Consider the following 24,626-nt stretch of genomic DNA (forward strand, 5'->3'; position numbering starts at 1 on the left):
GTTCACAACAAACCAGTATTCCTGTAATCTACAGATTATTTGTTTCTAGCTTTTGCGTGATAATATTTCTTCTAGGCATGTGGTGGATGGAAGAAAGGAAAAATTTCCTTTACGGAAGATGGACAAAAGAAAGGTCGTGTCTCTAAATAAATTCTACAAAATGAAATTCAAATAAAATAAAATCTTTTATACAAGATAAGAAATTGTGAAAGATGAAAATGTCTTGTCAATCTTTTGATGCATTCGACAAAATATTATTCTTTCCACGAAGAAAGCAACTTGCCTCAATAAATGTTTTCCCCTCGCAATGGAGGTAGGTGAATAATCTGTTGCTGTTGAATCCCTGATCGGTCTGCGCATGTCTTGTGTAAGATTGCGGACCGTGGAAAACCGAAATACATCTCTGTCTAAGGTACAGCCCCCGGGACGCATGTTGAGCGAGTGTTTAAGCCATTTACAGGTCGTATACACCAGTGATCTTTGACCCTGCGACATTGCCTACCGTCAGTGTATCCAGGGAAACAAGGACAACGACCATTGGCAGACAGCGTGGCAGGCACAATCCTCTGAAGACCTCTTCATGGAAGTTTACCAATCGTCGATTAGTTTGGCTTTTGGGAAAGCCCCGTAATCCGTCCCAGGCGAGAAGCTCGAGATGGAGAAAAGGTCGTTGGTGGTTCTAGCAGAGGAACCCAAGGGATGTCTGATGCTTCTTCTCTCTGAGCAATGCTTTCACACACAGAGCAGATAAGGCGCGTGCGAGTGCACGTGCTACATGGAGGTCTCGTGCAAAGTTTTATGTTATTTAATTCAGCTTTTATCATTTATAAATAAAATCTTCGCTTTGATCCTTGCATTATCAGAAGTCGAGGACGCCTCTAAACATATCGACAATGGCGCCATGGGGAAGCTGTGTAAAAACTGCTGGAACCATGTCAAGATGTCAAGAAATGTAATACTGCCAACATGTCCAGTACAATACCACACAACTTCATTAATTCCCAGGGGAAATTCAAAATAGTGCTTGGAGCAGATATGAACAAGGGAGACAAGGCTGTTCCTGTTCCCTAGGGAGAGGCTGTAAAACCAAGAGCTGAAGAAAAAAAATGACGAGACTTTCAATGAAGGATTGATAGGACCCAGTAAGGATGACAGAGTTGAAAGAGAAAGATTTCTGTAGGATGTACAGACGTTGTTGGCTCTTACGGAGGATCATGTCAGTGTTGATGTTCCGTGTTATCAAAGATAGTACCTAGATGTTTGTAAGAGTTGACTTCCTCCATGGCATCATCATGGATAATACTGATGACTGCCTCAGTCCTGTTCGTCCGAAAGTCGATCATTTCCTTAGTCTTTGAGGAAGTCAAGCATCCTTGAGGGCAACCTGTACAGGTGACAACAGGATCTGAGAGAAGACCGTTAACAGAAGCTCACTGTTGCCTGTTTGTTCAAAAGTCCAGGATCCAGAGAGTTGGTTGGTGAGACAGATGGAAGTCTGAAACTAGACTCTACACCAACACGTGAGGTTGCACACTGTTAACCCTCCTGATAATATTGCTCTTTTACAAGTGTGTCAAGATGTCAAGAGGTGTCTGAAGAGATGGATGAAAAGTTCTGTGAAGTGTGTGCACGTGTGGCCATTTGCATGTCGAGATATGTGATGAGAAGTGGAACGAAGCGCAGCGCACGTGCTGAGCAAAGAGCTACTACCGCCCTCAGTGACCCGCTGACCCCTCCGCCATCCACGATTGATTATAATGTATTGGAACAGTTCCTTTAAAATGACAGCAGCCATTTTCTTTGTGTTGCCTCAAGACACAATGACAGATGGAACATAGCTAGAATTTCCATTCCAACTGTTTTATTTATTGCCTAAAGATACGATGTCTGCCGGCAGTGCACCCAGCATCTCTGTCACAGGTTCAGCATGAGGGTTTGGATGACAATTCTGAACAGGTATTGAACCACAGCACACCAAGGTAACTAGCAAGTCTAGCCACTAGCTGAATATTTTGTGAAGAGTCAGCTTCCACTCACATTTCAGTTTCTACAAGTCTGTTATGGTGCCAGTCCTACTACGCAAGGCATCGAACTTGGTCACGACGGATCCAAGCTTTGGAAATGAAATGTTTCAGGAGACTCCTCTGGACTTCTGAAAGAAGCAAGCAATATAGCCACATGCCTGTTAAATCCGCCAGGAGTCTCTGCCTGTTACCGTCAAGCACCAGAAACTGCGATAGTTCAGTCGTGTCGTCCGACATGACACCTTGCCGAAGACGGTCCTCCAAGGCGACAGTAAAGACGGTCGATGCTGCTTGTAATTTTTTTTCTGGAGCAGTCTTCTGCCTTCGTTGACGAGGGTTTTGCGCTAACTGAGGAAAGTAAAAGCGAAATAATGTAGCCAATTGAGCTTTAGTTTGTTGGTCGCGATTCCTAGTGTCGTAACCATTAGCAAGCAGCATCCTCAGACTCCACTCTCCAGACTCAGCAACCTGTCCATGACGAGCATGTTGGACACGAGTGCAGCTCTTATTCCCGTTTGAGTTTGTGCATATGCTTAGTTCTTATCAGTTATTTACTCGTGAACACATAGCTTGATAAATTTATACCAGTTTCATTATTTTTTTAATATTGGGAAGTGTAAATCCATGATTCTATTTGAGTTTGTGAATGTTTTAGTGAGGTTTAGTATTGGGTTACAGCTATGGTCAGGGTTTGATTCTGATCACACAATGTAAAAAGAAATTCGTGGCGAGATGCACATAAGTTGTCCAACCTGTTCGGAATAGTAAAACAGCCTTCGGAAAGAAAGAACAACTTCTGTAAAAAAAAGAGAGTGAACTGTGGAACTGGAGCACCAGAGCTCGCCACAAGACACATGGAGGGAAGACGATGCCTCATGGCGCTTGATGGCGGAGGAAGCTGGTATCCGGACAATCGCTTGCGTACATAACCCTAAATGATTGGATCTTACAGCCGAAGAAAAAGGAAGGGAGGGGGGAAATATAAAACAAACATGTCGTCTGTTGTCCATGGAAAGTAATTTCCTGCGCATTTATCGCCGTGTCCGAGGGAAAAATTCTCAGTTTTATACTTTTGATCGCTTCCCACTGCTCGCATGAAAGCTCAGCTATGGGCAATAATTTAGCAAGAAGAGGATTCAGTAAACGAGTTCGCTTCCTTACTTACGATGGGTGGGATATTTGTGAAATGTTTTATGAGCAGGTTCATCCAAGTGTAAGGAATTCATTCTGTAATATATGATCATGTAAAGGGCAAACCTCGCTACTGTGTACACACTTCCATGTGAGGTCCTTGTGACGATCGACATGTTGAGCAGAGAAGCATGAACTGTAATGGTGTGTGAAATTATGAAGAAAACCGCATTTTTAAAGCCTCTCTGTCTTGCTGCTCACAAATATATTGTGAGAAGTTCTAACACTAGGGTGAGTGGTCCGAGATAATGATATCCTCCGATCAACATTGCCGCTACAACACCCTCCTTCCTCCCGTCTTTTATTCGAATAGTTTACACGTACCATGGAAGTTTTGCTCTGATGGCACTTGGTAAATTGTGGTGACATGTTCGTCAAACGAACAGAATTGCAACTTTTTTCTGTAAAAGATTCGACATATTACACAGCAGCTGTCATCTATTGATGCCCGCATCCGTTTCGCGGAGAACTCCAAGTGGCACGAGAAACACGAGAATCAATCTCTAGAAATTTTTGGTGGGCGAAGAACATGGACGTAACCATAATCATAAATGCACACCAGCGGTATCATTAAAACGAAACACCTTGCGAAAAAATAGATAAATAGATTGAGTACTTTTGTTTTCAAAAATAAAACAAATTGCTCGTCTCAATATTTGTTGAAACGACTCAAAAGTTACCCCGGGGTAGTTCCTAATTCGTCGTTGACTCATCTGCTGCTCGAGGCCGACGCGAGTCGTATTTCACAGAAGCTTTGGGTGTCTGTTTGTGCAAACTATTTTACCATCATCTACCCGATTTAGTACCCGTGTCGCATCTTCTGATGAACGACTAAGGGTGGGTGACAGCGGCACATTTATCGCCCTTTCCGTTATATGTGTCTCGTTATTCCACGTGTGGCAACATTATATAGACTTGGGGAGGGAGGGGTGTATACCACTCTGGTGTATGAGGAGGCGGGAGGACAAAGCAAGAGATGCACGAGGAGCCCGGAGGGACGCGGCCACGTGACACGTCGTGGCGACAGATGACGTGCTGCGAGCGACAGGCCCGTTACCTCAGCAGGCAGAGTTTGTTTTAGCACCGCTGTTATCCATTTTGCTAGCATGTCCCGAAGGACTGCTGGGATATTCCCTTCTGTCAACAGCCACCAATCACGGCAAATCTGTCTCAGTCACACGCTATTTGCGCGCGCAAAAAGTCAAGCTGATATCAGGCTAGACACTGACCAAACATTCAGCTTTATTTCCAGGTTGGCCAGCCTCCTAGGGTTTGCTCTTTTTTCAAAGAATTAATTAGGTGGACTTTACTGCGGCAATAAAAAAAAAAATAAACCCAACCAAGGAAGAAAGGAAAGAAAGAACAAAAAGTAAAAGAAATGACGGAAGAAATAACATAATATTGAAAACGAAAGGTAAAGGTAATCCGTTAACCTTTTCAGGTTGTTGGGGGTGAGGAGTTAGATACCTCACTTGTTTCGGGGCCAGCTTTACCTGAGGGCGATAACCATCTCCTCTTACCTCCCCAAACCGTCAGGTACACATTCCCGCCAACTGGGTCGACTGGAGGAAGTTTACTGCGCTAATCGGGAATCGAACCAGCGCGCTCTCAGTTTGGACGCCAGCTTCTAATCACTCGACTACCCGCTTCTCAAAAGACAGGGTAGTAACAGAAAACATGAGGGAAAAAAGAAGAATTTAACAAGAACGAAGAATAAATCTTCTCAAATAAAAAGAAATCCTGAAACCTGCACGTTCTAAAATAATCAGTGTCTGAAGTGGCTCAAGTTAATTCTCTCTATTACAATCAGATGAAATATTGATGGAAAAGAAAACAATATACGTCTCTCTTACTTTTCCACGGATGTCACCTTTGACCTGCCTTCAATCCCAGAACTCTCTTACTCTTCATAAGATATAATGTACAAACACTCAAAAGGTCAGACAAAGTCCCTTTTAATCAGAAGATATTTAACACGAAGAAACAGGTTATTATATCAACCGAGACTGAAATCAAGAACTGTAACAATGGAAATAAGTTTGTGAGACACCAGGTCAGAAACATCAGCAACAATGATTTGTTTAGCTTGAACTAGTCAGCCACAAAACTAACAAAAGTCACATGTAGTAAACTTTACAGGAAGTTAGTCCAAGATAAACACATTCAGTCTCTGTAACAAACTGCGGCAATATTTCCAGACAAGTGAAGAACATGGAAAAAATAACAAAGAAAAGAAATATTTAGAATTCAAACATTTTCACAGTGGGTGTGGTAATTCAGAAAACTCATATAGCTGATGTAATTTAATACAATCTCTGCAAAGACAAGTAAAAAAAAAAAAAGCAATTTTAACAAGGTGAGGTCATGAGATCCATCTTGAGTTCATGTGTATGACAATCACAATGACCTGTAGATGCATTACATATGTAGCTGTAAGACTTTTGTATGGAATTAACTCACAACTATTCTGTTTCATACTTCTAAAATGGACAAGCTTTCAATATTTTTTGTAACCGTTATCTGACACTGCTTTATTATGTCTAAAAGTTTTATAACTAAAAAGATGATCGACAAGAAAAATTATAATTTTTGACAACAGTCTATAAAATTTTGAAATTTAGGGCTCAAGTAGTTTAGAAGAAAATTTAACGCGAAGAAATAGTCATACGCCTGAAACTTATGGCGATTTATACTCTAAAGAAATAATAAATAAACTGTACAGTTAAAAGCAGTTGTCTTCCTTTACTTTTTTCATAACTTCCTTCTTCACTCAAAAAACTATTGTCTTACATGCTGTTAGGTCCGAACCCATATTACAAAACAGATTAACGAAGACATCAGCCGTCGTCATGTAGCATCCATCATCCCAGCCACACAACCACATGAAACAAGAACAAGTAAAATACATAACCGTAACCTACTGTCGAGGTAACCGATGACGATGACCACAAGGTAATCCACGACAACTTGTCAGCGATGACAGTTCACGAAGTAACCAACAACAAGTCCATGAAGTTGAAGAATCTTGTTGACGATAACAACAATATCTATGGTAAATCTTTTAATCAGCGTCTGTCTTCTCTCGTCGTCTTCTCCTTATCACAATCGTATCACCTGATCACAGATCACACTAGTTCTTCTTTATCGTCATTAACATTAACAGCACCAGAAGGTCTAAAAACTCCTGGATGCAAAAATAGAAGGTTGGGAATATATGAACCAGACTTCACCTGTATGCCAAAGATTCTTCCTTTAGGGATTTTATACCTCCAGGTGTATTTATAGACTTGTTTGATAACTTTTTTTCTAATATTGCACCAGAGACAAAAATAATGCAAACAAATATTTTCTATATCCCATCGGGAAGTTCTGAGGTTAAACTGTCTCTGAGAGAGGGAGCTTCCACAGATTTGATGCTTTCTTTGAAGCTTTCTGCTGGCATCGACACTGCATTGTAACCGTCCTAACCTTTTCAATCTAGAGAACGAGCTAATTTTTTTTTTTTTGTGTAGGTACACACAGACTGCATAAACAAAGCTGGCTTCAAACATGTTTCCCTTCACAACAAAATGAAAGAACAGGTCCCGTTTGACAAAATGCCATGGCTTTGAAGAAGCCGAGAGAGGACGCCAAAGCTTTGAAATCTCTGTTTATTAACGATCGAGTATCTGTGGTCTGCGACCTTTCGGAGGCAACCTCGACACGCCTCGTGCATTTTGTCTCACTCCGCGTTGAAAAGGTCGTGAAGTAGTGCCGATTGCTCTCGTGGGCTCGTGGTCGGCGGCTGACAGTACATTTCAATTTGGACCCCGAATCGGGAAGAAAGCAACGACTGAAAAAAGTTGAAATCACTAGGCAATGACTGCAATCACTCTCTGAGATCACTGAGCTCCTTTACCGGACTATTTCCCTGACTCTGAGGGCCAGAAAAGTGCTAACCAATCTTCACCTTCTTTCTTCTCTCTACTAATCAAGACCTTACACATTGCACGTCGCCTTTTACATCATATATCGTTCTAGTCTCGTCCTTGAAAGGACAGAATTCTTCAAAAAGGTGTCCAGTTGCCTTGTCATGAAATATACGGTGTTGTAGAGCCGTCAGTAGCGCCTGCTCGATGGGATTTTTTTTCTGTATGTTTGTCTCGCCTTTCTCTGTACTTCTTTTTGGTGTGTGTTGAGATAGTACCCACCAATGTGCGGGTAGACCTGATCCTTCCTCTGATTCTGAGCGGTTTTGGTTTTCTTTTGATCACAAAATATCACAATGGACGCGAAGCCACAGGGTTCACTTGATCTGTGGATGTTGGTGGATGTCAGGGAGGATTCACCCTGCCATGTAAATAATGTTGAGTAGAACGTCTGTTCTGGTCAGAGACTGAGTTTGTTAGGACTTGTTTTACTACTTGTATGGATTTTATTTGCAAAGTGAGGTTTAATGTCAGGGCCATCCTTCTTAATCTTAGAGTACACAGTCCGCAAATTACATTCGTAATGTCACCAAGTAGCATCATTACTGCTATAACATTCAAATGTAGACCATGAATCTCAAATCTTCGACTGTGATCAGGTAATACAAGATTCAATGTTCAATCCTCAACATCCATTGGCCTCACTCCACAGCATGATCTCATCCCCATTTCCAAAATTGTGTACAGTTGTGTTGTACTTAAAAAATAAATCAAATAACAAAAAAGAAAATGGGTACTTTCTGTACTAAAGTGTCTAGGAATTTTCCAGACAAATTGTTTGGCAATTAAACTTTGAAAGCTGGTATCATTGTGCACATTTTAACCTTCCACAGTTTTCTGAAATTTCCTGTGGGTGCTGATAAGGGAACCCAATGATCACCCAGGCTATGTCATGCTGACCTTTACCTCAACAGTGACCCCAAGATGCTGTATAATCGACCATTGTGAGTCTTGGGCCACAGAAGTCCTGAAGACCTTTCTTACAAGACTAACATCATCAACGTGCCTGCTGCACTCACATCCAGCCCTCATCTCACTTATAAAGCTGATCACATCAGGGGTTTTTTTCCCAATCCCAGACAGAAGCTTACTTCTTAGTTTGATACACACCTGAATATTATAAATTTAATTATAAATGTTACTGGCGCACGTGCAGTCGGCAGCTGGACTGAGGACATTGTCAACGACTGGAACAATCTTCGAGTTGTTCTTTTTGTTAATATCAGTCAATCCCTCCGTAGATATCAGAAATCTGTTTTCAGCGAATAAAATTTATTTTGACATCAGAGTTAGTTGTACCTGTTAGTGTATCAACAGAACAAAAAATCACAAGCTTGTTTCCCTTATATTTTCATGTAAAGTTGTACGAACGAATGACCATGTACAAAGCAATGTTACATATGGACAATATGAAAACTAGTTGTACAGACAGAAAATGTTATCCCACCGATAACTTTTGTGTGCGATAAGAGGGTAAATATGTTAATCTTTCAGAATTCTGACAGAATTCTAAGCCAAATTGGTATTAATTGACATCACAGACATTGACCAAAGGCAAGCTAACTGAAAAATATCTTACAAGGAGCCCAACAGCATTGAGAATATTCATACACAGATGACATTTAAATGAACTGCTATTTACATTGTTCAAGTTAAATTACTGACAAATGCTGTTATGAACAGGTGAGTATTCAGGTGTGATAATGCCTTACGACTTCCTTCACTTGTCTTTGTTTTGATAATAATTCTAATTGACAACCGGCAACAAACAATGCTGCGTACCTGCGTGGTTATTAAAACTATTTAATTAAAAAAATCATGATTAAAAAAGTAGGTTTTTAAGCACATTTGACACTTAAAAGCCTACTTATTAACAAATTGTTATATACCAAATAAAACAGTAAGGGATAGAATCTCTCAGTTTTGATTGACGTGCTTTGTTTTCTATTTATATTTTGACTAGTAAACCATAATATTAGAGACAAAGCAAATACAATATCTGAGACCTCTGACATAAGTTTTTTTATGAAACAAATGGCAAAAACTAACAAATAATGCAAATAAATTTAAAAAAAACCCTAAGAATAGCAGACCTGAACAAGAAGGAATGCCGCACCAAGTGGACTTTTTTCTTTCTGCGGCGAAATTATTTTTCATGTAAACTTTATTGTTACTTCGTACAAAACATGGAACAAATTTATCATCACCACACTGCTTCTACAAAACAACAACAAGGAACTTGGCCTGGGCATCAAACCTATTCACACGACTCAGGTTAATGAGGGTAAGACAAGGTGTTCTATTGTCAAGACACAGGTTCTGTAAATATTGAAAATTACATTAAATGAAAGTATTGAACTGGAAGAAAACATGAAGTTGATCTTTGACCAGTTATAATATTTACGAAAGCTGTTTCACAGATATCGCAAACGGAGACGGTAACGACTTTCAAGACAAGTTCCTCGAAAAAAAATATTCCCAGTAATTATCATGAACCAGTGGAAGAATCGAGTCTAAAGGTTCACTTATAACCACACAGAAATCAGTTTATTATATGTTGACAATAAATAATTATATGCATGTACTAATATGTTAATTTTTGTTCTATCTGAATTTCCCAGCACAACCCGTGGATGCTATTGAGAGAAAATCGTGTTTTGACAAACATTTTGGAGGCTGAAGTGTTTTTGGGCGTGGGGTTGACACACAAATAGCAACATGGCACCGACTTTCCCAGTCTTGGTAGATAAAACTGTACATACTAAGTAATCTCACTTCTCTAGCGAGTTCACTCGAGTCATGGTGAGCTTAGCACCACTGTGAGTTCTCTTGTCGAGACCAAGAACAGTACACGTAGGTTGTCGCTTATTCTCTGCCGTAGTCTTCAATGTTCGACTCCAAGGTACTCTCCAGGTCGTGTCGAACAGGAGAGTCTGTCAAGACGGATGAACCGAGCGAGGGCGACAGTGTCGGTCGCCATGCCTGCTGGCCGTGCCGGAGCTCGATGAACTCGTCTCTGACCTCTGGAGAACATCCTGCAGCTCTGGTCGTGTGTTTCCGGAACGCCACCCCTCGCCACAACCGACCTCTACCCAGCTCCTGCCCCTGACTCCTGCTGCTGTAAGCTTGTGGTCGCTTCTTCTTGCCAAGGCGGGCTGCAGCGAGGAGGCGGTCTAGTCAACACATGGACTGCGAGTGGACCATGGAGGTGTTGGTGGAGCTGGCGCGCCTCACCGTGCTGTTGAAGTTGTGCATGGTGGAGGACGGCTCCAGGCTGGTGTAGCGCACGCGCTTGAAGCAGCAGAAGAGGTATCGGTTGTAGTACTTTCGGAACTGCGAGCTCAGGAGGTAGAGGGCGAACGGGTTGACGCAGGAGTTGATGTAGGTCAGGCAGAAGCCGAGGATCTTGAAGACGTTCCAAAAGTCGTTGTACAGAGAGTCATCGAAGTAAAACCAGAGAAGGTAGATATGACGTGGCAGCCAGCAGACGATAAAGATGAGGACGAAACTAAGGACGACGCGGGCCACCTTCTTACGAGCCGCGATCTGCCGCTGCTGGTTCAGACCACCACCTTTGCCCTCACACGGAATCTGTTTGCCGCTGCGGATAAGGATCTGAGCCATGAGCATGTAGAAGCAGGCAATGATGCAGACGGGAAGAGCGAAGTAGATGATGAATCTCGCCAGGTAGTATATCTTGGGAATCATCGGTTCGTAGTGTTCGGCGAAGTTGAAGCAAAATCTTTTCGGGGATTCTTGGCCCATACTCCGCTCCACAACGCTGCTGAGAAAGATGTCGGGCAGGGCCAGGATGAAGGACAGGACCCAGATGCCGGCGGAGACCGCCAGCGTGGTCGCCTGCGTCTTGCCAGTGTGTTTGCTCATGGGGTCGACGATGGCCAGGTACCGGTCGACGCTGAGAGCCGTTAGTGTGAAGACTGTTACTCCCAGTGACAGACTCTGCATGAAGAAGTTGAACTTGCATGCAGCCTGGCCGTACGGCCACGACACGAAGGTGAAGATGGTGGAAGTCAGGGGCACGGAGATGAGGACGAGCAGTAAGTCACCCAGAGAGAGGCTGACGATGAGGATGTTGGGCACGTTTCCGCATCACCTTGTTGACGGCGACAGAGAAGATGAGAGTCCCGTTTCCGATGAGTCCGACGATGAAGATGGCGCAGAACAGTATTGGAACGATGATGGACTCTAAGTGGATTCCATCTCCCAGGCGTTGAAGGTGGAGATGTTGAGGGAGGCATTTCCCATGTCCTCTGTCGGGCTCTCGCTGTTGTTCATCACCACAGGGTCGGATGAAGCGTTTTGTCCGAGGGCGTCCATTTCTGTCTTTTATTCGGCTGTTGCTGTGGTAACTCTATCTTTAAAGCTTGATGCTGTCGACGGCTGAAAATGTCAGAATAAAAAAGCTGCTGAAATTGGAGCTCGTGTTATTGATAGACTATGAAAATAACTTGACATCGAACATTTATATTTAACTTTTTTTTATAACATTTAATAGAGAATTCAAATAACACTGAGAAGGGGCATCATCATCGCCACATCGAAAATATAATTGTTGTCGTAACACCAATCCCACCATCTTACCATCACCAATACAACCATCGCTGATGTCTTGCAAGAATCATCAACTGTAATGGGTTTCTTCTCGACAAGAGCCTTATGATATTATATTTAGTATTTTTTATGTTCAAGCTATGTGAAACATGCATTCAATCCAATTTCTAGGTATTCGTTCAAGATTCTTGAAGCTGTTTCCTGTAGGAGTTGAACCTACAGGTGGTAAGGAGCAGAACCTTGAGTAAATGTAAATATTATAAAGAATTTGAACTGTCTTTTTGTTATTCTTTGATCTGGTAAGATATATTTTCTTCAAACACAAGCCTTTGGCATGTCCTAATTGTCCTGAGCTAGCAAGCATGTGTAGGCGGGTATCATACTCAGGAGTTTGTAAAAAGTCTCAGAAGGTCTGCTGCTCCACACAATGCAATCTGGACATGAGCCAAACTTTGTCATCAACTACCGGGTGCTGGTTGCTTTAAACTGAAATTTAATAAAATAGAAGATGAAGGACGTTATCTCCTTCACAACCAATAAACTGGCCGTTGTGCCATCCAAGTCGATTTAAAAAGGATTAACAATATTACGTGGAGGTTTATTCAGGTGAAAAATGCCTTCAGAAATTGTTTTCGGCATTGAGTATTATTCACAGTGGAAACACGAAAAAATAAGCTTTCAAGGAAAATTCTTGCCGACATAAAGAAAGAATATCCATGGGATAGACTAGGATATGTTGAGTCTTTTATAGAAAACAGACACAGATACAGACACATACACATACACATACACATACACATACACAGACACACACATACACAGACACAGACACACGAACTGTGAAAAGAAGCTTTGCTCTTTCTTCTCTACTTCCAATGCCATCAGTAAGTGTGCACGGACTTCATTACTTGTAATTTATCTATATTAATCACTCTATGGTAAACGTTTTATTTATTACAATAACAATATTTTACGGACAACAGTTTAGCATTTTTGTGCAATGCAGGGCAATCAAGCTAGGTTTATATACAACCGACCACTCATCCTCAGTGAATAACCTGGCTTACAGTCATCTGCCACCGAGTTGAACCTCACAACCTGCCACCCGGATCTTTGTATGTTACGGACACACGACCCCTGCAGCAAGTAACCTGCTTAAAGATTGCACGCGCTGATACTCAGCTTTTGTAGAAAGCTTCACGGAGCTAAAACTCTATCGGGCGTGAAAAGGTCACGCGCCGTGAAGATGCGCCTGATCAGCAACCATGACCCCGAGGGAAAGTTTTTCTCCCCCAGACTCTGGTTCGCTACGCCATCCAGGCAGCCCGTTACCGGAGTGAAGATGAAGCCAGAGTTTGGCCTTAGTGTCCCAAAACAAAGCTCAGATAATCTGATGACAGAGACAAGAGTGTTGTCCCGCTTGCTCGTGGATACTTTCACGGACCACGTGCTGCAGTCAGTGTTTTTTCTTCAATAGAATAGGATTTCAAAAGTAAGCGTTGTTGTTCCTCGTTGATAGGAGGTCGATGCTTTGGTTTTGTTATGCATGGAAAATATGCAAATTTTGAATTTAAAAAATGGTCATAAGTATACGATAGTCATAGTGAGCAAGGAATCGTGAAGATCCGCCATGTGCACGCGCTTACATCGCACACACAAAAGGTCCATACAAATTCTTCTCCCTTATGGCTAACAATTAATCTGCAGCAGCATCCGAATATTCATTCAACCTGCTTTTGGCAGCACATATTTGATCTGCCTGTTTTTTAATCTCCTATATCTCCTCATTGATTCCAACACGTTATCAAGAGGCCTGGCGACGAGAAAGCGCCTTTCCTCCCCACAGGGATGGTGCGATTATTTTTAAAGCAAACCGTTTCTTGTTTTATTGTTGGAAGGAACAGTTTTCAGTCTGTTTGAGTACCATTCATTGACATTAACGCAAATTGCCTGCTCGGTTGCAGCTAAAGCTTTATGGAGGCAGCACGCGCTAACCGACTAATTACCCTCGGTGACCCCTGACCCTGATGACGACAACACCAGGCTCGGGTAGGCGCGGACAGGGTCGTGAGACAAACTCACCCTTAACCCTGATTACGCTGTTTGCATGGGAAGTTTGTGAAGCTGGTAAGGAGCAATTTACGATGGGAGGCTCGCGGTTTTGACACCAGAAAGATGGGATCGGACAACATCCAGCGGAGGTCGAATCAATCACAGAGCGAATGGCGATGCCAGGATCTTCTTGTGTGATAGCATTCTACACTGATGGTTCGGCCGTTAACTGTTATTTATTTGTTTATTTTATACCAAAAATCATCGGTGCAGGAAAGAAAATCGCATCTAATTTGTTCTTCCTCTTTTTGAACAAAATGTTCTTGTTAAAAAATGTCTCGTTCATTCACAAAAACAGCTTTCTAGAGAGATAAATTTTAATGAGATGTTTGTGTCCTGACAGACATACAGCTTTAGCGAATTCTGGCGAATATTCTAGAACACTTCCTCAGGTGTCATACGTCTGTCTGCATGTACTCTGACTTCTTTGATAGAGGAGAAAATAAGGCCAGCAAAGGTATGAAAACTGTACTCCCTCAATCATTTCACCAAGAAAAATTATCTCTCTATCTTTAATACTACAGGTACTAGTTTGTTTTTGGGTATTCTTACATTGTTATAATGCAGAGGAAGAAACCTCTAGTGAATGAATAAATAAACAATGCAATGCTAAAAGCGATGGTTGATATTGCACTCTACCCCTCAAAAAAGTTTGCTTTTCATGCTAAAAGGGGAGGTGGTGTGGGGCAGGGGTTGGGGATGGGAGGATATAGGCAGATAGCAGGCTGCTCATCTCCGGTGAGACGTCTAGGGCTGCTCACTGGGGCGTGTCGGTGATAGTATCAATCCTCTGACATTAGTATTCCACTCTGACTTCCTCTCCACCCTTCACCCTCGGGACGAGAAGGGGCTTCTGTTCGTCCGTGCGTGCACTTCCTCGCTCAATCACTCAATCGCTCACTCGCTCACACGTACACAGCAGCAGCACACGCACACCAACACTCATACAGGCAATGATGCAAAGAGGTTCATAGGAAAACAACTAAACAAACAAACGAAAGCAAACCAAAAGAAGAAAAAAACTTTCCAATAAGAAGCATTTGCATATAAGTCAGGCGCTTGTTCAGTAGAGCTAATCCACAATATCTGACATCAACATAAAAGACGACAAATCATCGCCCAGATATTTGGGGATTGGCTTGAGTGCAATGTCATGGCAAAGGAACAGTTTATTATACACTTGCCTGTGTCAGATCTGATATGTATTTCACTTTAGTCTCGGTCAGTGTTCAAGGAGTTACACTTTATTTTTCTATTGTACGGGTATTACACTCTCCACCCTAAACTTCTCTTTGATAGCAAGGCAGGCAGACTTCACTGAATCATCGAAGCAAGTTAATATGGTATTTATACCTGGCACTTACTTGAAACTTTCCAAAACGGAATTTATTAAAACAGACATTTTAAAGACATATTGATAACTTCAGGCGCGGACACCCGGGTAGAAGGTCACTGTAAGCAATCCGCAGTTAGATATGACTTTTTAAAGTGGCAAATATTGAAATGCTATTTTAGTGAGCAGTTTGTTTGTCTTGTCTTGTCGTGTAAACGCAGATTTTGCGCAGATTTATAGCTTATCTTTGGGAAAAAAACATGTATTTCCTTAAATCTTTGCACGCGGATGTGGCTTTTGTTGCTGTACGCAAACATTTTACATCAAGATGTACCCCTATAAATCAGTTATTTCACGGGGTATTACCTCCAGACATCTGTCACGTGTCTCTCACAGTTAGTGGTTTATACTCACCGCAATTTAATGCGCCATTACCTTCACCCATGAACGCATTACCATTACCTTCCTCAACTTACACTTCGCATGTTTTTCGTGGTGTAGAAATGTGGCAAATCTTTGGGATGTCATCGCAAGCCTTTTCGTAATTTAACTGATAGGTGTTTCTTAATTTCTGAATTATTTACTATAAGCTTTGCGCACTTTTGACAGAAACAGGTTGTGCAGTGCAAGGTCGGGGAAACATCCAGATCGTGGGTGGAAAGGTAAATAACAGCAGAAGTCACAAAGTCAATGTGGACTGCATAATCGATAGAATACGTAGAAAAAAAGAGAAAAAAAGATAAAAGAATGTAAAGATAGACGATCGGAGAGATTTTAAAGAAGCTCTCCATTAACATCTCATTTCGTATATGCTTTATTTGTCGAGAAATAGTCTCTGATTCTTGTATTTCGTTTAAAACTTCTTTAACTTGATTTTGTGGTTCGAAATTGTTCGCAGCAATTGTCTTTTCATGTTTGCCTAAATTATATTCAGAAAAATAAAGTACTGCATCTAAGTAACAAAAATTAAACATAAACTCCGCAAATAAGTAGTAGAATTGTCACGTGGTACAGAAGAGAAAGTGCCAAAGTCATCGCTTGCATGGAACAAGTGAAGAACGAATGCCAAGAGCAACTGTAGGAGGAACGAGTCTCAAAACTGCGTTTCAACCTTAGAGTCCATACGCTGCATCCTCACCTCACATCACATGAAATATTCAGGTGAGATGATTGCCTACTTCTATAATAAGGCTGAAGCACTTCCTAAAGAGATGTTGGTCTGTGCATAATAAAAGAGATGTTGAAATCTTTATTTCATATCAACACTCTTCAAGCTGTTGATGGTTAATTTTGCGATAATTCAGATATCTGACCAGCGGGATTATCCATGAGTTATTACACAAAAAAGAAAACAAGACATCAACATACCAACATCAGCTTCTTGTCCAACTTCTTGTAGTCTGGAGACACGATCCGTCTTGTGGTTCTCTAGCAACATTTTCTTCCCGCCTCCTGCTCAGCAATCACAGTACTGAGAGTTTTGCATTTTTCTCACCACAGGCCGTTAGAACCGTTAGACAAAACTGGCCAAATCCCACTTTTAAAAAAAAAGGTATTGTAAAATTGTTCCGTTCATTCCAAGGTACGGTAAATATTAAGATACTTCTCAATATTTCAATTTTCCATTTTTTTTTTCTAAAGACCATCTGAAGTATCACAAGCTTCCATCGGGTGGATGTTCAGTTGGTGAAGATGATCGCTCGACCCGCACTGGAGGCTGACCCCGTTAGACACGCTTAAAGGCTCAGCCTGTGATCTCGTGCGATGTGGTCCTTCAACTTTATAAGTGTAACACGCACACACGCACACCACCCAGTGTCGGCGCCGCCATCCATGAACACTCCTACAACTTGAAACGATTGCCGCCGCCCTCCTCGCACGCGCGCGCGCACCCGCCTCCTCCCGACACACGCCGGCGCGTGCAGATGGGGCGCACACACAGAGTGAGAGAGAGGCACAGAAGGATGGGGCAGGAGGAAAGAAGGAAAGAACCCATGAGCCAGCCTTGAGTCTTCTCTGGCTGACGTGCGCACCGATGGCCGGCTTTCTGGCCGCTCTCTCACCGAGGGTAAATTCCATTCACGTGAAGACAGTTTTCTCAAAGATTCTCTGATAACACTAAACATCTTTTAACTTTCATTCATCCATTTAAAACAGTTTCCTTTCCTCTAATACCTCGTCAACAGAATGAACTCAAACTAGCAAAACCCTTCGATGGTATTACCACACAATCTTCTTGTTTCTCTTGATCGTTTATGCGGTGTTAACATCTGATCTTCTTCTTCAACGACATTGTTCCTGATCTTTCATTGTTCCTCTTCCCCGTCCTCTTTGCTTTCGTCTTCTTGTTGCTCTCTTTATCGCGCTATGCTCTGCCTCCGGTGATATTATTATCACAATCATCTCTCGTGACGATGACATATCGGTCATGACAGTCTTAATCCAGGTAAGTCTGTCTGTTCGGTGTGTGTCTTTGTTCTCTACCTCTGCCACCTGTTACGCTGTCTCGAGGGAAAGAAAGCAGCCGAGGGGATAATGTAAACAAACCTACTACTGTGACCAGACGCAGGTGACATATTTGCTGCTGTTCTTAAATCTCACCCTGTTACTTTTGCATCATTCAGAATTTTCTCTCACCTGTTCAGCCTTAACTGTGAAGCTGTGTAGCGGTCGCTGGCTTGAAGGCGATGCGAGGTTGGTGCGGCACAAGAGACAGACAAGTACTCGGGTATGGGCGGGAGGACAAGACGTCTTTGCTGGAGGAAGTGGGTGGAAGCAGCGGACACGGGTCAGCACTCAGCCTGCAGTGCAAAAGTGTCACTAGCTGCATCTTGATCAGACATCACACTCCATCACTCGCCCTCCCACGTTCGATCCATCACTCACGTTCGCTCACTCCATCGCACGCGCTCACTCGCGCGCATGCGTACGCGAGGAATGACACATGACAGTAATACTCGTGGGCAAACTAAATAGCAAGCATAAATAGGAAAAAACAAGCAGAACTAAAGTAGAAAGACAGGAAAACAAAAAAATAAAGAAATCAAAGAGACCAAGCCAGCAGCGGTTAGCACAGAAACACGAAGCTAGAAAAAAAATCACGTAACAGGAATACAGACACCATGTGGATTGTGGGATATTAAGACGAGGAGTGTAAAAATAAAAGGAATGAAAGGTAACTGAAAGTGTAGATTACCATGCTTAACAAAATTCTTTATCGAAAGTTTTCTAGTGTTCAGTGCAGTGAACAGAAGATTGTTTAATTTTTTCGTTCTGATGACTCCGAAAAAAACTAATTTCGTGAGACAGGCAGCAAGAGAAAAATTAAAGAAGAAACTGTTCTTCTTAGACTTTTGAAGCTAGTTCCAACTGCACTTTACCTTCCTTTTTAGAAGGGACAGAAAGAAAAGAGAAAGAATAAAACTTCAAAGAGTTTGGTTCACATGTGGTTTGTTCATTTATTTTTTCTCTAACCTTCGCCCTATCCATCACATCAGCTGTTTTTCGTTCATCTTTTAGTCACCGCCGAGCAATTTCGATTCTTTAAGTCAGTCGTGTATGGGCGGGACATCATATAAGAAAGAAATGTCAAGACAGGAAACTACAAATAATGTATTTCAAGGCAGCAGTTCTTGTGCTGAAATACTATTTCGAGATTGACAGAGTGGTAAACTGCTTCAGCCACAAAACAAAATTAAAATCACTTCAGATTTTAGTCTGTCAGAGATACATCTCTGGAAACTGGTATTCAGCATCTGATGCATGAGAAAAATGATTGATTGACTTTATTTATTTATTTGACAACCGCGGCTGGAAAACCTCGATGTTTGGTGATCTACCAACAGAGTTAGTGTAGCAGGAGAGAAGTTTTCAAACGAGATACCTTCTGTTTCAGGGCTCAGGTTACGGTATCAAAGACACTGTATATTTACATAGAGGAGCAAGTATTGTACACATCCTCCTCCTGCTGGCTGTTTGTCTGGTCCTGGCGGCTGGCGTCAGGTGGCGCAACACTACCAGCATCCTCCTGACCTCACCATCAGTCCTGCTTGCTTACAGAGGTGGCTAAAAAACAATGGTGTGTGTCAAGTCCATCAAAGATGCAAAAAATTTCTACATTTTCGTTTTATAAAATAAATGGGAACTGTCCGAAAGGTTGTTCACGGCAGATGTTTAGAAGTTTTCACATTTTCTTATTTAGGTTTTGTGAGGCTTTCAACGACAGCCCTCGACTGTGGATTTAAACATTGAGACAGCAAGATGTACTGGCACTATGTTTCATGTACAAACTACTTGAATGTTTCTATCAAACAATGATCCAGTTTGATTGCTGGCCATACTCTTAACAAGAAAAGATAGAAAGTTGTGTTTTTCAAACACTCACACTAATAGAGATAGCCATGACGGATGCGGTTGTCAAGGTCCAGAGATGAAGTGATGTTGCTGAAGACACCGATGAAAGTATCAATGTTTCACATTAGGACTGTTTCATCTTGACATTCACACCAGCCTACTACAACAGCCCTCGTCAAGAAGAAACTGTAACCTGTGAAATGTAATCCCAGCTTGTCTTGTCAGGTTAGTCAGAACCGGGTGGACAATGGTTCATGTTGGCTGATGACAGTTGGACAGTCTGAATGAGCCAGTCGTCTGGTCTCTAGTCTCAGAGGGTGGGACAGTGATCTAGTATGAGGTAGATAATTACCCGGTGGTGTAGTCTAAGATTCCACACAATTGTCTAATTTTGGCCGGACAGAGGAGCTGGAGGTATAAGAAGGCACGGGGGGCGGCACGTGCACTTGAGGGTCTCCAGGCCACCAGCGACCTCTCTGCCCGCATGCACGACACTTCAATTTGCGCCTGTCGTCGCCGCCGTAAAATATCATTTGCAGACTGCAGTCATCATCGCAGGAACAGAGAATGAATTACGATATGATATCCCTTACTCCTTTACATGTGGAGGAAAGCAGGATGCTCCGAGAGGGAGTGGGTGAGTGTGAGTGGGTTAGTGAGTGAGTAAGTGTGTGAGTGAATGAGTATTCATTCAAGGGTCAGTGACCCTTAGAAGAAGGAGCAATCGACATAGCATGATGATAACAGGCGATAACTTCTAGGAGATGACGGAGAATGCGGTGAACTAGCTGTGGGTGAGGCCGGTCTCTTTTTTCTTCCCATGTAATCAAACCAGAGTGTGAACAAATGAGTCAAAACCCTAATGTTTACAAGTATTCAGTGCTTTCTACATAAATATACTTTCTTTAGTTTACAAAAATCGAAGGTTTAGTGTAAAAAATGTTTTTGTTTATAAAATAATTGTATCGCTTAAAGCTTCGCGAACGTAAACACAATCTTCTCATAGTTCCTCTTTTCCTTTTTCATTTTCTTCCTATCTTTCTCTGTTTCTATTTTCTCTTGATAAAAAGTTTCTTGTTTATTTTACTTGCATTAAAAAACACCTTTCTTGCACTAACTCATTTTGATTTTTGGCCTTACCTCAATGAGCTCACGGCATAACACGCGGAACTCTTGCACCGAGAGTAGTGTAGCTGAGAAGTTGCTAATTGACTGCCAAATCCGCCAAAGCAGGCCAAACACTCCTGGAATTTATCAGACATAAGCTAGCCTCAACAGGTGGTCCTGAAAATGTGATTAGAGCGAGCACGGCCGGCCAGACAGGCGATCACCATGGCAGCTGCTGGGGATGGTCTGCCTGGCGTGGACACCGACAGTATGGCAGATGCTCAGCCTCAACACAACTTGGGGAAACAATGCTTCAGAGTTGTCTGAGCAAAAAGGAAGCTGGAAGCAACACGTTCTTGCAGCAAAAACATTATCTAATGGGTCAATGCACTCGTCTCCGGACATCAGGGGCCTTAGTGTCACCGCGGTGATCTCCCTTTGCTGGTGAACGTATTCAACGGAAGCAGCTCTCGTTTGAGAAGTCAAAGGATATTCTGTTCAGCTGTACGAAGGTAAATCCTCAAGTGTATACATACATCAAGGTTAATGAACACTGATCCTTACACTTTATGCTCACTGATAATTAATTTATATCCTCTCAAAGTCAGTTATATACCATGAACACAAAATAATTGTTTGTATTTGTTTTGCTCAAATGAACTTAAGGGAACAATTTTATCACGCTAGGAACTTTAAGTGACATCACTTCGCAAGTAATTTAGGATCCATTTAGCCATAATATTAGCCGTATCACATCTAGTGGTTTTCTTACTTCACAAGCTACACACACTTGAGTGTAAGTAATTTAACTTGAGACTGAACTTTTTATTCAATGGGCAATGCACAAAGACAAAAAGTTAGAAGTATTATGACCTTAGTTTACTAACTCTAATCTTCCTTGCTCTACAGAGGCTCTCTACACACAAGGGATGGTAATGTAACGAACCGGGGCTTTGAAGTGTTGAAAACAAGATTAGGAAACAAGTGTTTTCCTGTAGCCTCCATTTCCTCCCGTCTCTGTATGTTGTCCTTCTGTCTGCCAGACTGTGTTTGTCTCTTGTACCTGTCCTTCTGCCAGACTGTGTTTGTCTCATGTAGCTTTGTGTTTGTCAGACTGTGTTTGGCTCTCCTGTCTGTCCTTCTGTCCATCGGATTAAATTTCTTTTGTCTGTCTCTCTACCCCTGCATTCCCTCACGAACTCACACACGCACATATTGAAATACAGAATCACACACGCACTTGCATACATACACACAGAGATGCTGAGCTCGTGAGACAGAGAGAAATGGAAATGAGCCCAAAGAAATATCATGTCTTCAACATGTCTTTAAACTGTAATTCTTCCTAGAGAGTGGCACTGATGTAGATGATTATGTAGCCTGCCTTCTGTGAATAGCTTGAATATGATGTTCACAATGGTAATAAGGTGTCCACAATGGTAATCAGATGTCCACAATAATAATCAGATGTGCACGACAAGTCAAGTGTTCATCTGATGTGTGTTTATTCACTCAACGAAGGCGAGAGACGCCAAAAGCTTTTACTCTGAGCCTCTTATTTCCCAAAGCTGTCTGATAAAATGCCAGATACGCCTAATCTCTCGTGCATTAAATTATTTTTTAAATGTATTAGCATCACTGAGGGATCAAGCTTATGTCCCATGAATTTCTGACAGGTCTTAAGGATGATAGTTTTATTATATCTCTCCTCTCATCTAGAAAAAAGGAAAAAACGTGTACCTCCAGACTGTAATTTTACTTTTGTTTTTTGTTTTACTCTTCACTCCTGTACACTTATTTTATCTTAGATGTACCTGCTGTTACATTCTAACACCTGATTTATGTGCATGTTTTCGAGGAAGCGTGTCTTCTGTTATAAACTGCAAAAAAGCTGCGAAACCACTTGCTTCATATAAATAACAGATAGAAAGAATATTGTGAAGTAAACTCTTTTAATGGTTGACAGTTAAATGAGTTTTTCCTTTTGTAGTGATGAATTATTTATACGACTTGATAATAGAAGAATAGACGCCTGTAAAAGTAGGATGTGGATCTTTACCACGAGACGGAATGAAAACACGAGAGAAACGGAGATTGTGCTGAATTCCAGTATTTGACCCTAGAGAGCGATCACAGCTTCTTGGACTTGATGTTTGCTCTCAGAATTTCAAAACAACAAACACACGAAAATCTTACCAACAGCAACAACCTCACTACCACCACCAACATCCTAATCACACCGACAACCACACCACCAGTAACAACTTCACCGCCAACAACAATCTGACCACAATAACCCCACTACACCACACTGAGGCACCCTTGTGTTATAGATGTGTTACAGGGCTACATCCCTTCTTGTCTACTCACACATGAAGTGTGTCTTTAAACATGAAAACATCAGCTGTTCACAACTAGATACCAATGCATTTAAAATACTTTCAGCCTCTCAACGTGGGCAGCGTTCCCCAGTCTTCATTGACAAAGTTTCAAGTAGACGAGGGCCCGGAGGGAGCTGTAAGTGAATATTTGCACTTTATTCAGGGGGCTAAAATTACTTTACCCTCGACAAGTCTAGCATAAAAAGTTTGCTAGGAAACCAATCGAAGGGGGGAGACGAAATTAAGATTTCAAGTTTTGGTATACTAGTTACTTGTTAGTGCAAGTCATCTACATCCTCATCCTCAGAACTCCTTAAATTTTTCATACAAAAATTGTTCTTCGTTTGTCTTTTGACCTTTTGATCGATTTGCAGCAGAAATGGCTAACACGGGCCACAATAAGTTTTTATTGTTTAAAAATTTGATGGGCTAATGTAATGTTCCTTTTTGTACTAGAAATAGGACGTAGGCCTCGGTGTTCATCTGAATTAACATCTGTGTCCCGCCTGCACTAAGCTTGCACTTCACATTTTGCCATGTTGCAATCAATTTTGCCATGTTGCAATCAAATAAATGTGTGGGGTAGCTGGTAATGACATTTTGGACCACTTACAATCAGCCGAGCAGATGAAACTTGAGCAAAGACCGAATCGAGTAGTAACAACATTAGTTCCCCTTCTCCGAGGGGAAAACCTTTTTTTCTTTTTTTTTCCTCTTAACCTTCATCTTCTCTTTGTTAACGGCAGGCATGGAGGGTAGAGAAGGACAGCGATAAGACACCTGATTCCAATTAAGGGAAGCACCTCTGCGTGTGTGCATCTCGCCCGAGAATATTCTAGTCACAAGAGGCATGGCCGCCTGCAGTATTCTCACGAACACTTCGGCAAAAATCACCTGTGATCAGCAAGGAAGTTCGTGACAGGACGAGACAATGTTTTTATTCAAATGAATTCATTTAAGAAAATAATAAACCTATAAAGAAAAGAACCCACATGTAATTTTTTTCTGTCACTCGTTCTCTGCTTAACTCTCTCCTGTACGAGTCCTCACGCATGCGCGCGCACTGGAATGCTGTTTCAAATAAAGTAGTTTGTAGGCATTTTTTTTTTAATTACAAAAGCAAGAAAAATGAGAAACTGACCGATAACCAACGAAGGTATAAATTGTAGACTAGGAAATGATCAACAAGGCATTAAACCTATCTTGTCGCGGGTTTTTTTTTTTCTCTTGAGCATCACCAGAAGACATTTGTATGAACGACAGAAGAGATTGCCAGTCTGCCCAGTCTGGTGAGCTGCTTCCAAATGCGTCCCAAGACTCACCTGATGTACATCGCCGCCAGCATCTACAGTCGTCTCCCCGCTCACGTGAAGCAGCAAGGTTTTGACATGTTGTCTTCCACACCAACCAGCAAGCCAATGTTTACACGAAGCACATCCTTTAGGTAGACTTTCCTTTCCTTTCGGTGCAGATAAACTGTGAAGGAAAAAATAACACCGGTTCTTTGAGGTCATTTAATTTATGTATATTAAAAAAGGAATGCTGGGAAGGAAGCGACGAGGTCGTCACAGACTCAGACAGACCA

The 24,626-nt window shown here is 41.9% G+C and overlaps 1 protein-coding gene across 1 annotated transcript; it reads right to left on the bottom strand.

Moving 5' to 3' along the window:
* Positions 1-5,152: 5,152 nt before the first annotated feature.
* On the bottom strand, positions 5,153-11,803 carry LOC112566124 (neuropeptide CCHamide-1 receptor-like). The gene is given in 3 exon segments (XM_025242088.1): positions 5,153-11,287; positions 11,289-11,555; positions 11,786-11,803. Coding segments are annotated over 3 exon segments (1,212 nt in total). The 3' UTR covers positions 5,153-10,360.
* Positions 11,804-24,626: the final 12,823 nt, after the last annotated feature.

The sequence above is a fragment of the Pomacea canaliculata genome, linkage group LG6, assembly GCF_003073045.1.
Source record: "Pomacea canaliculata isolate SZHN2017 linkage group LG6, ASM307304v1, whole genome shotgun sequence".
In the NCBI taxonomy this organism is placed as follows: Eukaryota; Metazoa; Mollusca; class Gastropoda; order Architaenioglossa; family Ampullariidae; genus Pomacea; species Pomacea canaliculata.